The 15,938-nt window shown below is 38.4% G+C and overlaps 1 protein-coding gene across 2 annotated transcripts in view; it reads right to left on the reverse strand.

Moving 5' to 3' along the window:
* DCP1A (decapping mRNA 1A) overlaps nucleotides 1-15,485 on the reverse strand; it is a 54,417-nt gene extending 38,932 nt beyond the window's left edge. The window contains exons 1-3 of one of the 2 annotated variants that reach the window (XM_032868306.1): nucleotides 15,266-15,485; nucleotides 12,539-12,579; nucleotides 10,063-10,190 (exon numbers count right to left, since the gene is read on the reverse strand). In XM_032868306.1, the coding sequence (XP_032724197.1) occupies nucleotides 10,063-10,190; nucleotides 12,539-12,579; nucleotides 15,266-15,460 (364 nt within the window). In that variant the 5' untranslated portion in view covers nucleotides 15,461-15,485. Of the gene's footprint in view, nucleotides 1-3,133; nucleotides 3,138-10,062; nucleotides 10,191-12,538; nucleotides 12,580-15,265 lie in introns of those variants that run through there. The other variant, XM_032868307.1, reaches the window with a different exon arrangement.
* Nucleotides 15,486-15,938: the final 453 nt, after the last annotated feature.

The raw sequence follows: 15,938 nt of genomic DNA on the forward strand, positions 1-15,938 counted from the left end.
CTAACCACAGCAGTGCTGCTGCTGCTGGTGGAAGACTGCCTTTCTCCAGGCTGGCCAAGCAGCACTGTGCTGGATTCAAAGATCACAGAAAAAGGACTGCGGAGCTTTTAAAATTGTTTATAAATTCCTCTTTTAGTCTGGAGGAGAAGTCACACTTTTTGACTTGAAAAATTGTAAACTTCTCTTGCAAGGACATTTCCTGCTCTGTGCTTTAAGTCTGAAGATGTGTGCAAATGCCAATAGCCACCTGCCATCTCTACTGCTCTGAGTCTTGCCCTTGAACTGAGAAAGGGCAAGCAGAAACCAAAAAAAAAAAAAAAAAAAAAAAAAAGTACACACTGCAATATTTCTTCTACTAAAACTTTCCATCTAGCAGCTGCATTTTCAACACTATGGAAATGAATCACCCTGCCTTTTCTAGTGATCTAATTTTAATTAAAAATGTTCTCTATCAAGAGACTGATGCCCGATATAAAGGAAAAGTTGTAAGTGAAGTGGAAACAAAGGGGTACTTCTCACAGGCTTTTGGAGGTAAGTTCTTAAAAATATTAAATAGTAATAATATTTTTATTTTCAATTGCTTGTTACAGTGATTTGTTGTTGTTAAGCAGGTTATAGGACAATATACTCTGTTCATTTTTTCAGAAGTACTTTAGGATTATAGAAAACATTTGAAAATATTAGAAGTGGTATTCAGTGGGAGATCTATGCCTTAAGGCAACACAACAATTGTCCTTGTTTCTTTCAGTAAAAAAAAATACCAAGTCTAACATGCACATAAAGTAAAATAATGTTGTTATTTTTTTGGCTAAAACCACAATCATACACTGGTCTAAGGAGAGAGTAGGTTTGAGGAAAGAAAACCTAGACTGTACACTCCTTCTAATTAATGGATCAGTGTTGCTGCTAAAAATGATAAACAAGCAAACAAACAAAAAACCCAACATGTAAATATCCCCACAGTCTTTCTGGTGGATCAGATTTTCACCAGTACTGGTCTAATTTACAGCTGATAATTTTCTAATCATACATCTTAAATTATTAATTTTATCATTAATTAACAGAGCTCTTTTAGGAATAAATATTCATAGCACTGGAATTAATATAGTAACATATTTCATTAAGAATCTTCACCCCTACCTTAAGTTCTAACATAATTTAATGACTTCTGCTTGTGATTCTCTAAGAAAATACAACAGAACCTCAGGACTAAAAAGATAACTAAAATTCTTTAAAAGTACATAACAGTTTTATCAAAATGGTATAGTGCTTGATAAAGTACTTGGTAAATGACAAATAAATATCAATTCAATAAATATCCTTGAATTCAGTATCACAAATTCAGTAAATATCACTGAATATGATGTCTGAGTTAAATAATCAGCCTGCTTGTTTTAAACAAAGTAAAAGACAATACTGAAATACTTTTTGCAAAAGGAAATCATCAAATGCCAGAATTGACTTTATAGAGCTTAATGGGACCACAAACCTTTACTTTAATAGCTTCAATTAACCAAGTTATAATGTACACTGCCTAGCTGTAACAGAGAGAAAAACCAGTTTTGCTTGCTTTTACTTTTTTGTTGATTCATGTACCAAATTTTGGATTTAAAAAAAACCTGTTCAGAAGCCTTTACAGAGGCAACCCTCTCGCGTCCCCTCCCTCTTCACTCAATCAACTTTGCTTTAAACCTAAAACAAAAATAAAAAACCCTTTGCAGAATACTCTTGGGACATCTCACAATTAAGTCATAAAGAGGTGCCCACAGAAGTAGAAATCAAAGGGAAAGCACCCTCTGGGACAAACATACTTAGTAAGGTGTGGTGCTCATAGCAGGTATTTGCCAAATGCTTGCTAGGAGAATGAATAGTGGGTAAGAGAAGCATGATCTCCTCACTGCACAAGAGTGGACGGTGGAGATACGTGTCCTGTGATAAAATCAGAAATTACAGGTCCTGTATCTGCCTTTTCAGAGGCCAGTCTATATGGAGAATAACTGTCCTGAATTTTCTGAATAGGGCATTCCTCTTAGAATTTTCTTTAGATGTGTTGGGAAAGATTTTAAGTTACTGACCCAACATTTTACTGTTTGTGAGTGTATTCAGATCTATTTATTCCTGAATAAGTTTTGTTGCACTAAGTTTTCTTCTAGGAAACAGTATATATAATCTAAATTTTAAATGTATAGGCAAAAAGGTTCTTCATAGTGATTTGTTTTTAAAAAATGTGTATTGCCTGTATTCAGTTGCAACACATAAAAAATATATACATTATTCCTAATATTGCCCATTATGCTCCCCCCCTTTCACCGTTGTTCAATCAATCAAGTTAAAGGGGAGTTTTTGTTGATTTTGTTCTGTTGTTCTCCTACAATTTCTATGTTCTGAAGTTAACTGCTACTCATCTGTGTATTTTTCTTCACCTTAACCCAGATTTCTCTTTTTTCTTAACTTCTTGGGCTGGTAGGCCTACATATGGTAATTTTTATAAAATTCTAATATGTATTTGAAAAAAATGCAAATTCTTGAATTGCTGGAAGCAGTGCTCTTCAAACGCTCATTAGATCAAGTTTAACTGTACTGTTTAGGTATCTCGTAATTAACTGCTTTATCTGTCAATTACTGAGGTGGCATGCTAAAATCTCTCATGATGATTAGGGATTTTTAACTTTTGATATGTATATCTGATATACACTACGTATGTACCAGTTTGGAATCATTTTATCTTTCAGGTAATTCATTCCTTTTACCATTAGGTGGCAACTTTTACCATGAAGTTTTTAACTGAAATTTATCATGTATGACTAACATAGCTATAGCAGCCTTGTTTGGTTAACAGTTTGATATACTGCATTCTATCCCTTTACTTTCAATTTTTCCAGGTTTCTGAGTTTTACATTTTTTGAAAACATTCACAAATTCTGTATCTTCATCCAGTCCCAGAATGTCTTTTAATTGGCTACTTTAGCTCACTTGACATTTTGTTCTAGTTACTGACTTATTTCTGCCATTTTATATTGGGCTATTTCCCATGGTGTTCGGTCACTGCCAACCCCACCAACCCCCCAGTTCATACTGATTTAAAAGACTCCTATGTTTTGTAGTGGTTACCCTGAATCATTTGAACACACACAGCTTGATTTAAATCTATGGTTAATCAATTTATTTATTCTCACCCTGGTTGTGGGATGCTTTAGGTCTGACGAGCTTTTACCTGATGCTGTTGGTATCTAGTATTTTTCCTTCACCTTTTTAAAACCTCTACTCAGACTAGTCATTTCACTGTCTTATATAGTCCATGCTTATTTTAATTTAAAACAAAGTAAATCATTTGCTCATTAGTTTGTAAACTTCATTTCTTTCTTCTGTGCTCAATTTTCTAAGTGGGCTCCACAGCATGGAGCCCAAGGCAGAGCTCGAACTCACAACCCTGAGCTCAAGACCTGAGCTGAGGGATGCCTGGGTGGCTCAGTCGAAGCATCTGCTTCCGGCTCAGGTTGTGATTCCAGAGTCCCGGGACTGAGTCCCTCATTGTACTCCTTGCTCAGCGGGGAGACTGCTTCTCCCTCTCCCTGTCTCTTCCCCTGCTTGTGCTTTCTCTCTCTCTGACAAATAAATAAATAAAATCTTAAAAACAAAACAAAACAAAAAAACTGAGCTCAAGAGTCGGCTGTTTAACTGACTGAGCCACCTGAGAACCCCACTATGTTCTTCTTTCTGAACCAAATTAAATACAATTAAGAATTCAGTTGCATTAAGAGCGTTTTCAACAGCCACATGTACTGGATAGCGCTGCTTTAGAAGCACCTACAGCAAGGGGCCGCTAGAGGCAAAAGTTCTGTTTTTGTTTGAAAGGTGTGTTTATTTTGTTCTCCTAATTATTGAATTGAATTAATTCTCTCAGTACTCTTATTCCTTTGTCTTCCAAAGTCAGTAGCTGCAACTAAATATGCTGTCAGTCTAACTGGTGCTCCTTATAAATAATCAATTTCAAGTACACTTTGGTAGCTTCTGTCTCTTTGTGCATTTCTTTCTACTTACTGTGCTTGGTGTCTTATCCTACTGCCCAAATCAGAGATTTATGACTTTTGAATATTCTAGAAAATTTTTAGTTATAAATCTCTTCAAATACTGTCTCTCCTAAATCTATTTTATCATTCTGAAAATTCTTCTCTATTATGTGTTAGACTTTCTAATTCTACCCTCCTGATCGTATTTTCCATTCCTTTCCTTTCTTGGATGAATTCTGAATAACTCCCTCAGATGTCTCTACCAGTTCCTCAATTCTCCTTTCTGTTGTTACAAATTAACTGCTGAGAAATAAGCCAATCAGAGAAAGACAATTATCATATGATCTCACTGATATGAGGAATTTGAGAAACAAGGCAAAGGATCATAGGGGGAGAGAGGAAAAAATGAAACAAGATGAAACCAGAGAGGGAGACAAACCGTAAGAGACTCTTCATCTCAGGAAACAGATTGAGGGTTGCTGGAGGGCAGGGGAAGGGGATGGATGGGGTGGCTGAGTGATGGAGATCGGGGAGGGTATATGTTGGGGTAAGTTCTGTGTATTGTGTAAGACTGATGAATCACAGACCCGTACCCCTGAAACAAATAATACATTATATGTTAATAAAAATTAACTTAATCAAAAAACAAACAAACAAAAAACAAAACCAAATTAACTGCTGAGTCCAGGTAGAAACTTTATTTCAAGAATTAAAATTTTAATTTCTAGATATTCGACTTGGTTTTTTTTCAAATCTACCTGTCACTTTTCTTATAATCTACATCTGACATTTACATCCATTAAAAAGTCTGTATCTGATAATTTCATTAACCAAAATTTTGGGGGGTGGTTGGTTAACCCTGCTTTTGTTGTATTCTGCTTTTCACTGATTGTGAATTATTTCCTGTATATTTAGTAATTTTGTGTATTTAGTAATTTTGGACCATGAGGCTTGTCAATGATCCCCAGGCAATCTGGGTGTCTCCCAGAAGGATTCTGCATTTGCTTTTGCCAGGTGTCCTGGAATACTCACCAGCTGAGGATCAATTTTTGTGTTATTTTTTGGCCTGGGTAAGAGGTTATACTGAGTGAATGGTATAACCTGAACGCCAAATCTCTTTGAGAAAGTTCATGTTTATAATTATTCAGGGGAGACATTTTCCCTCTTACCCACAGCCCATACTAAGATAGATAAGCTTGCCTCGTCCTTCTTGGTTGGTGGGCTGGTATCTTCCTAATTAATTAATATGTAGCTAATCAGGGGGCCAGGCTGTACATATGTATGGGGTCTCAGCTCCACTTCTCCACCCATGAGAGCTCAAGACCCTGTCTCCTGACTCCATCTGATTGTCATGAGATCCTTTTATGAAGGAGAGCTCCATAGCTAGGAGCCACAAAGAGCTGGCAGCCAGTGTTGGTTTATAAGCTTCTCACTTCGGCTTTCACTTTTCACTCTGATGCTGGCCCGCTGAAATGTCCCCTATTCTCTTTTTGACTAAGCTATGCATTTAGTATTTTATACAGCATTTCTAAATGTTTGTAGGAGAAAGACTTCCTGTCATGACACTGCTAGACAGGAGTTGAAGGATATTTTCTTTGATGGGCACAGAAGTCCTAGAAGTTCAGAGTTTCCCAAGAATGATTTTATAATGCAGTAAGTAAAATGGATTTTCTTTACAAATGGAAACAGAAGATCACCAGACTGATAGTAATGCGTATGTTTAAAGAGCAAAAAAAGATGTCTCTTCAACTAATCAGAGATAAAATTAAAACTATCATCAATGCTTTTTAGGGAAAAGTGTCCACAAACTAAACATCATTACATTAATACAAAGTTTTAGCTGGGAGAGTGCTATGTATTCCAGTATACTGATCAAAATAAATACCATGACCCACTGATCAGAACTGCTACTCTTGAGAGTTTGGTTTTTGTTTTTTTTTTAAGATTTTATTTATTTGGCAGACAGAGATCACAAGTAGGTAGAGAGGCAGGCGGGGGCAAGTGGGGGGAAGCATGCTCCCTGCTGAGCAGAGAGCCTGATGCGGGGGGCTCAATCCCAGGACCCTGAGATCAAGACCTGAGCCGAAGGCAGAGGCCCAACCCACTGAGCCACCCAGGCACCCCTGCTATTGAGTTTTTAAAAATCTGTACACTGTAAGATTTCTCATTTTTAACATGTATCTATTTTCACCTTATCGTCCCTCATGCTGCCTACTAATGGCCCTTTAAAATTCTGAAAATAGTACCTATAATGATAAACAGAGTCTCCAGCTTGTCATGGTGCTAGTCAGAAGGGACGGGAATAAGGACACTACAGGCCTGGGTCATAAGAGTACCTGGACAATATTAAAATCCTTATAACTTTCTTACTACAAAGATCATTTGGCTTGGGTCCAAGATGGAGACACACTCTGTAATATTTTATATTTTTAAGTGCCTGACAAAATACCCTCACATATATGATGCCCTTTTAAAATAAGTAGGTCAGATCAGTGGTTTATGTGATTTATCCAAGGTTACAGCCCCAAAATGGCAAAGCCTAGAATAGCATTCTTTTCTGAAAATTAAACTGCATGCCAAAAGACTGTTACCATGGCAAAGCCCCCCTCAGGGATATCTTCTGCAGCTTTCGTATCTAGAAGTCATTTATAAATTTTAAAATTTATAAAAAAACGAATGACTAAATGAGAGGCATAAAAATTGAATCCAAAGCTCCCCTAGTGCTTGTTCAATTCAGGTATGGCACAACAAAAGGGTGTGTGTAAGAGGAGTTCATGCTTTAGACTTCCACGTTCCGATACGGTAGTCACTAGCCACATATAGCTACTTAAATGCAAACTGATTAAATAAACTAAAAAAGAAAAGAAAATTTCTTGGTCACACGAGCTACTTTGAGCGCTCAACAGTCACATATAGCTGGTGGCTGCTCTTTGGGATGGGGCTGATACACAGCATTTCCACTACGGCACAACAGTACAGGTCAGCATCACTCTAGAATGTGGATTGACGAAGTAAGTAATTTTATTGTGGCAGCCAACTAGAGAGAACATGGGGTTCAAAGATTATCTGAATTCTGCCTATGTCACTTACAATCTTTGTGATTCTTGAGCAAGTTTCTTAACTTCTCTGGGACTCTTGTTTCCTCAACAGAAGTCAGAAATAAGGGGTTAGGAACTACACTTTTGCTTAATTAACTACAGAATCTGCAGTCTTCCCAACCCTCACTGAACCCCTATAAGGGTCTCCTGGCTGCCAAAAGGCCCTCGATCGGTATGAAAACACTCTGATCCCAAAATATTCAAAAGAATCACTAAACCTAAGTCCTTGGCTAGTGTAAGCATTTTCTCTGTAAGATTTTACCTTTCTCTTTGGGGGAGGTGGTATATAAATAAAAACTAAAAAATGAAATCAGAATAGAATAATCAGAACTAAAAAAAATTATAGTTCAATTTTCTATTAACTCTAAAAATTGATTTGAGTGAAAGAAGCTGGATCTGAAGGTACAGTGAGCAAAATGGGTCAGATGTCTTAGTGGTATTTCCCTCAAGAAAACGACAGAAGGGCAGCTATAGAATCAGGTATAATTACCTGTATACACACTCAGACACTAATTAACTTTTTGTTTAAAGAACAAATCCCTTAACAACTCAGTAGCTTGCAGACCTGACAAGACTATTTTCCACAGTTAAGACTAGGTTGACAAAACACACTCGAGAGAGGTCCTCACTCCCAGAATCACTTTATGCTGCCTTGTCACTTCTCCCTGATACAGCTGTTCCTTTAAATACCTTCCCCAAGCTCCTCTTGTAGATTGTTTCTAATACACCCACAGTGTTGTACTTGACCTTTTCAGGCCCTTCTCTAGTCTGAAAACAAGCTGATGTGCTCTTGAATTTCTAATTAGCAATGCCAAAAACTGTACGGCCCCTTAGAAGATGATTCAGTGCCTCAATTAACAAGGAAACTGGACAACCTTTGTTAAGTGAGTTTTCTGTTCAACTAAGGAAACCTCTGTTTTAACTTAATGAAAATCTTCCTAAAATAAAATGTATTAATGTACCTTTCTGCTCAAGAATATTCCGATTAACATAATAAATGATGATTTCAGGTCGTATCATGACAACAAATTAATCTATGAGACTATAGTGGGGTTAAAGTTATAGAAAACTGACACTTTTATGCTGACCCTGGGTTACACTCAAGATATTTGCTAGATTCTTATAAAATGAAACCTAATATCACCTTGTTTTCTTATAATTTCCTTTCATTTCTTCCATACATGGACTATAGAAATATTTCCAGATAACAGAGGCCAATAAGTTAAATTTTGGTTAGTCGTGATTTAATTATATTTGGGTTAGGTTGCATTTTCAGCTTCAAAGGAACCTTTGCTTGTTAAATACTATGATTAACATCAGGTTTATGCTAAACAGTAAGTGAATCCATGGGTCTCTGATAATTTTCCTGACTACATTAATAATCGAACTTTTCTTAGAAGCAATAGCTAGATTAATTTCCTGGTAGTAAAGAGCAGAATTAAATAAATTTTCCTTAAAAAAAAAAATTGGAACTATGTTCCTCTGCAGAATTTCCCCTTCAACAGAATTTCAGCACAAGCAAAACTGCCATCTGAAGGTACTATTAATTTAAATAAATCCCTTTGAACTTACAGGTATTAAAAAGCATTTCTAATATGCCCCCCCGACACTAAAATCTCAGAAAGGAATTATCTGGACAACAGTTCATTGAAAAAAATCAAGAGACTATTTCACTTAAATACTTAAAAGGGCTTCTGGCTCTGAAACAGAACTCACCATTCCTCATTCAGGAAATTAAAAGAGGCATAATTTCCAGAGCTTTTTATATTTTACACCAAAGACATTCCTCCAGTACCAGTTACCTTCTAGTCAAGTGAAATCCAAACAGTAACTTTTCCTTTTTTAATTTTTTGTAGTAACTTTTCCTTTTTATGTGAGAAGTAACATTTCTCCAGCAATCTACTTGGATAAGAGTTATGGTTGCTCTACTCCTAACTAGGTCTGATCCACCCACAGTCAATGCCAAACAGTCTCTCTTCTGTCCTCAAACACTCATGCCTTCAACATCCATAATGAAATACAGTAATTGAGGATACTTTTTAGTATCTTTTTTTTCCCCCCACTGGTATCTTAACTTTTTGAAAGGGCCACTCTAGCTTTGTGGACTGCATGCAACCATTCTTAAGAGTCTGTAAAATGCCTGAAAGGACCCTGGAACTAAGGAGGAGAGAAAAGTGTTATGATTCTCGCTCTCCAACTGGGGACCTGCCACTCACCTCTGAGTCTCAGCTCCCTTAATTGCTTGCCTGCCCCACACAGGTTATTGTATCATTCACATTAAGGTAAAGCAGCTCTCAGCCCAGAACTTGTACCCAGTAGACACTCAATAAACAGACTGAAAAATACCACAACCTGGGTAAAGATAGTACTTCCTCTGTGGATAAATATATCAGTCCCCATCTTGTATCTCTCAAACTAAGTTCTGTTGCTCAGGGGCATGGGCAGCCAATAATTCAGTGTCCAACCAAAACAAAGGATGAAACTTATTTTCATAAAACAAACAACAGGAATATGATGTATTGCTATTATATGGAAGAGTATATTTAACTAAAACAATATAACAAGTTACTGTATATAAGAGCGTTTCAATGTTAGAAGCCCAATTTAAAAGATTTGATCTAAGACTCATTTCTAACCTAAGAGTACAGATAAAAATATATTCTTAAAGATTTTCTTTATTTCTCAGAGAGACAGAGAGCAAGCACAAGCAGTGGGAGCAAAAGACAGTGGGGGAAGCAGGCTCCCCGCTGAGCAAGGAGCCTGACGCAGGCCTCCACCCAGGACCCAGGGATCATGACCTCAGCTGAAGGCAGACGCTTAACCCACTGAGCCACCCAGGCGTTCCTGTACTTTTTATTTTAACTTGAAACTCCAAAAATACCATGATGACAGAAACTAAAGTCCCTCCATTTCCACTGTAAATAGATGAACTGTAATAAAACTGATATACTCACAGCTTGCATTCCTATACAGAAGAAATGGTTCATGGAGCTGAAATTCCAAGTCTTTATTCACGGGTTCAACCAGATTGTGCATATTCAGTCGATTCACGATGGTAAAACCGTGGTAAGGGGAGGCTGACCTTAGATTTGACAGAAGAAAAACACCTGCAGTCACTGCTTTACTTGCAGAAATGTTATCTACTTCTTCATTTCCGTTTCAAAGAATAAGGATATTACCACATTATACAATATTGTTGGCACTTAAAATTGCAAACAAAAAATTTAAGTCAGATCATACCGCTCCTCTTCTCAGTAGCTTCTAAGGACTTAGTTCCCCAGAGTAGAGGCCGATGCCCTTTCTAATGCCACCTTGGCTGATAGGCGCCCTCCTCACCTTCACCTCGTCTGCCTCTCCCCTTGCTTCTGCCCCAGCCACACTAAGCTCATCACTCTCCCTATATGCTTCTACCTAGAGCCCTCTGCCTGGACCACTTGCCCAGAATCGAGTTACCTTAACCCCAACAGGCTCTTCCTCAAATGTCACTTTTTCAATGACACTCACTGGAGAACTACCCTTTCTCAGGCTCCCAGCCTGCTCTCAAGTTCAATACCTCCAACTCGCTTCTCTTGTTTTCCATACCATTTACTTATTTTTCATATTTGTCTTTCCCCACTAGAATGTAAACTCCATGCAAACTGGGATTTTTGGCTTATTTTTTTCAGATATTAGCCGAGACAGATACCTAGCAGATGTTTAATAAACAGTGGCTCAACAAAAATATCGCTTATTTTAAACACAGTACAGACCTGGTTTTAATAATGACTGTCCACCATTATAATCATGATTTTTTTTCTTACACCAAATAACTCTTTCTATAGTTCTCCTGAGTTAAGAGAGAAAAAGCCTTGAATCCTATGGTAACAAACATCTTTCATTCTCGTATCAGGGTGATTCAGTACATGATTCTTTGTTCTCATACCAGAGTGACTTAGTACATGATCTTCACATGCATGTAATACTTCATAGTTTCTCAATCGTTTTTCTGTACACAATGGAGATTTGAGAATCCTACTCTACAGATTAGGAAATAAACTCAGAATGATTAAAGCCTTTGTCCAAAGTCACACAAATAATGTGACCAGAACTGAGCTTTAGGTTTTCGGACTCCAAATCCAGGCTTTTTGTACACTAAGGTCTCTAGCAAAACGATATTCTGACCCTGTGGCACACCTTTATCCAAGGTGCATAAAATGTTCTCACATTTCCCAAAGAGTTCTTTGGTTTCCTTTTATTAGGATCAATACTATGTAAGCCTCCATGAATTTAATTAAGCCAAATCATTGATTATACTAAATTTTGTATTTTTTACAACCAGTGGAGATGTACTATACTGTTTAACAGTGAGGCCGGGAAAATATTTTCCTAATATCATAGATACCAAGATTCTAACAAGAACTGATGAGTTTCTAGAGATTACCATAGAGGTAATAAAGAATAATGAAGTAGGTGAAGGGTAAAGGCACCCTAGAAAAGAATGATGATGAGCTCCTATGGTTACTATGTAGTATCAAAGCACTTAAATACAAAGGAAGAAAAAGATCTCAAAGTTGCATGCCAAAATTTAGAGGAATATCTGACAAATTCTTAATTACCATCAGTATAGAAGGCAATCTTTAAATGGTAACTCATAGTACACACACACACACAAAAAAATAATAAGTGGGGAGGACCAGATGTCAGTAATAATTCCTGCTGAATCTCTAAACTTAGAAACCAAGGGAAGGAACCTGCTGTAGTCAGAGCAAAACCTAAGGGAGAGCCTAAGACCAAGGAAGTCTATGACTATCCTTTTCCGTTAGTTACAAGTTAGGACACAAAAGGTGCCTAACAAAAACAAAAGCTGCAATTTGCAAATCAATCACATTTTAGATAATTAACTCTGAGAAAAGTTGAAAATAAAAAGTGTGCAACTGAATAAACCAGGTTTTCTAAAGGACTCTCAAACGAAGATGACACTATCACTAAAGACACTGTACCCAATGCTGAACTTTTTTTGTGGGGAGGGGTTCAGAAAGGGGACAGAACCAGAGTCATAAGAAGATGACTCATTTAATAAATACAGAATAGAGAGACTGACCTTTCAACTACATTATTTTATAGAGTTAGTTTATGTATTATGTTTTTCTCTCTTTATACATTTTTAATACAGGGGGAGGGAGAAATGCATCTGTTTTAGACTCATTCATTATTAGAAAATGTTTTCTATTTCGACACAGTTTTGCTAGTTCCTAAGTAAGTTCTACTTCTGTTTATTCTGAATCACAGGAAGGCTCAAAGAAAGGATATAACTTGGTTCAGATCTCACAGCTAGAAATGGATGAAGAAGGTCAGGCAGGAAGGTTCCAAAAATGGGGCTGAACCACTTTATATAACACTGTTCACCATTAGATTAAAAATACATATGTATGATTCTTTTTAAAAGCTTACCTTCGATATACAAATAAGGTCCCTTCTATATCAGTCTTCTCCTATAATAGAAATGAGTTGATTAGTTTTTCCCCCATAATCCAACCCCAAATGGTCCTAATGGAGAAATACTTCACGTTTAAGATGAAATTGCTTATTTTTAAAATTAGTCCCTTTAGAACAGGTCAGGTAAGTCTCTTACTCTACAAACTACTGTCGTTAGTTTCTTTTGTATCCTTTCTATGCTTGGGTTGCATACTAAGGTATATAAAATGTTTGGTCCAGCAACATGTCTGTTATCTGCATCATTTTCCTCCATAAAATTTTAGGGTGAAAAATCTTAGAATTACCCCCCCCCCCCCCAGTTTCTAAAGACTATTTGAGAGAGAGAGCACATGCACACATAGGGAAGGGGCAGCGGGGAGGGAGAGGGAGAGAATATCAAGCAGACTCTCACAACCCTGAAATCATAACCAGAGCCTAAACCAAGAGCTGGACCCCTAACTGAGCCACCCAGGAACCCCACTTTCCCTTTATAAAGCTAAAATGTCTTATCCAGATTTTTAAATTTTAAAGACAAGCTTCTGTGTACAGCAATTCCTTCACTTTTAAAGTTTATCAAAGTTTGGTCGGGATGGTGGGGGGGCATTATCTTCTAGGATAGTTTGTTTCATCATTGGGCAATTTTGGTATATTTTTATGAATGGCGAATTTTGTGGTTTGTTAAATATTGTCAAACACAGTTTTTTATTCTTAGAACTTTGTTGAAGAATCATGAAAACTGAAGCTATACTCTGCCTTAAGCTAATTATTGTAGGACATAAATAATTAAAATTTTTAAGCATAAATGAAACATTTTGATTAGAAGTAGAACTCATATTATCTTTTGTTTGCTGTGACAAATGGACTTAGGTTTTAAACACATACAGTGTTTTTAAAAACTCCAAATAACCACAGTAGTTCACAGCTTGGATTGAACCTATATATTTTAATGCAATCAACAAACTGAGAGAAAACTTTAAAGGCTAGTCATTCAAAATTGGGTTTGTTGGGATATAAACATTTAAAAAATATTTATCATATTGAGAGTACTGCTCTACCTTAAATATCATCTTAAAACTTTTCCTTCCTAAGGATTCATAGGCCTTTTCTTGCCTTTCAAATGTAAAATCTTAGTATAAAAAAGTGGCAATCAATGGTCTCACGCGAAAGAAAACTTGCTCAAACACAAAACTGTGCAAAGTTACAACTCACTGTAAAATAAAGACACAAAAGATTTAGGTTTTGCACTATGTGCCATTATCCAAATGAACAAAAAATGGCAGCTTATTTTTCAATTCAGATTATTATAACTAGTATTTCAAATTTAAAGCAGGACTCTACAATTTAAATTCAACAATACTGAAAGTCTGTGGAAAACTAGAATTAAAAGTCTGTTAGTCCAAAGTTCCTGCTCCTAAGTCTTCACCATTTGTCTGTAATTCATATCTCACCAATTTATAGGCAGACCAAATAAAGAAAAATGATTCTGAACAATTCAAACTAAGGCAATATCTAAAACAGCTACACTTAAAAGAAAAAAATCTCTAATTTTGTTCTTTGTGGCTTTCCAAACCTCCTTCTCTTCCAGGAGGGGAAAGAAGATAAGGCAAGAGGATTCTGAAAGCTGTCATCTGAATTGTTTATAAACATCAAATGATTTTCACAGAATTACTGTCTAAATATAATCTATGTATCTGTTTTATACCGTAAAGAATGTATTACAATAATCTTTCAAAGTTTTGTTAGTATAAGGATTTCATTTTTTTACTGACATGTGAGTGTTACTCATTTATGAACTCAAGCCACCAAATATTCACGGATTATTTGCCAAAAGTAAAGCCTAGAGCTGAATGAATAAATTATGGAGGGTTAATTACTAGAAAACTGGAAATTATGTTACTTTTAATCAGGGGCCAACAAGTCAGAGAACAAACCCTATGTAACTTTTCGGACCCCCTCCCTCGCAAAAAAAAAACCCAAAACCAAAAAACCCAAAAAGTACTTATTCCGGAGGGAGGATTCAGAGGTGACATCACCAGCAGCACAGCTGGAACGAAACACATTTACAGGGTCTCTTTTCCAAAGATTTCAAGGGAATCCAATTAACATGGAAGCCCTTTCCCTAAGTGCCTTGAAATCTTTTCCAAAACTCTCGAATACAGTGTAGTTCAATAAAAGCCGGATTTATCCCCACCACCCTTCTTCCAAGATTTGAAACTAATTGGATTTCAAGCTTTAAATCCAAATGACCTCTATGAAGGGGGCTCTTATTTACGTGCCTGGTGGGGGGAGAGGACGGTATTTACTTTTATGGATTATGTATATGTAGTTTATCTAACACCCCTCACATCTTCAAACACAATCTTTCGGGTGCCTTTCGGACTCCCACCGTTCTCGTCCACCAACACGTCTGCAAAAAAGGCATATCGCCCAGGTCTCCGGACCCAACCCCAAGGGACTGATCCTCCTCCAATCCTTCCTTCTATCGGCTTTCCCCCCAGACGTCCTGGGCCTACTTCTCTCGCTCTTCTCCCCAATTCCCGGCGCCCCTGACACCCTTCAGGGACCGGCCAGTCTCTTCTCCAGTTCCTGGCCTCCCCGCTGCCGCCCTGGCCTCCCGAATCGCCCCCAACCCAGGACGGTCCGCGCTGCCACTTTAAGAGGCGGCGGCCGGCCGGACGGCCTCCGCGGCCTGGCCGCACTCACCCACTGGTTGGCCTTGGGGCAGAAGGTGTACAGAGCGACCTGGCCCGTGAGGTCTGCGATGCTGGTGATGTAGGGGTCGTGCTGTTTCAGGGCCGCTAAGCTCATCTCCTGGCCAGCTCTACTCAGCGACTCCATCTTGAATTCCGGAGCCGAGCCCCTCCGGCGGAGGCGGAGCCCCGGACAGGAAGGTGCCATCGAGGCAAAATTCCCCCAGTAGCGTCAGCACGTTCAACTTCCGCCTCTCGGCCGGGCCTCGCGGCGTGGAGGTGGGGGGGGGGGGGGGGGGGGGGTACAACAACTATTGTGCTCCGCTGCGTCCACGCCCCCGGGTGCGGGGTTCCGGGAGCGTTAGGCTCGTGACGGTCCAGAGTGTGGGGTTGGAGTCAGTCAGTGACCCAGCTGGCAGGCGGGGGCTCAGGAGTTTCCTGTACTCCGGGTAAAAAATGTCCTGACCGCGAGCCTTCACCGGGCTCCTGCCGGACGAGGCAGCAGACCGCCGCGGGGCCGCACGATGAAAAAGCCCGCTGTGGCTGTGCGGGACTCCACGGTCGTGGGGAGAGCACAGAGAAGCAGGGAGGGGCAGCACCCTGATAGTCACCCCAGATCTCCGGTCTCACTAGATCGCCGCTGTCAGCATTTTTTTTTTTTTTTCCTTGAAGGAACATCTTGGAAA

This window comes from Lontra canadensis, unplaced genomic scaffold (genome assembly GCF_010015895.1).
Source record: "Lontra canadensis isolate GAN:19392208 unplaced genomic scaffold, GSC_riverotter_1.0 scaffold35, whole genome shotgun sequence".
In the NCBI taxonomy this organism is placed as follows: Eukaryota; Metazoa; Chordata; class Mammalia; order Carnivora; family Mustelidae; genus Lontra; species Lontra canadensis.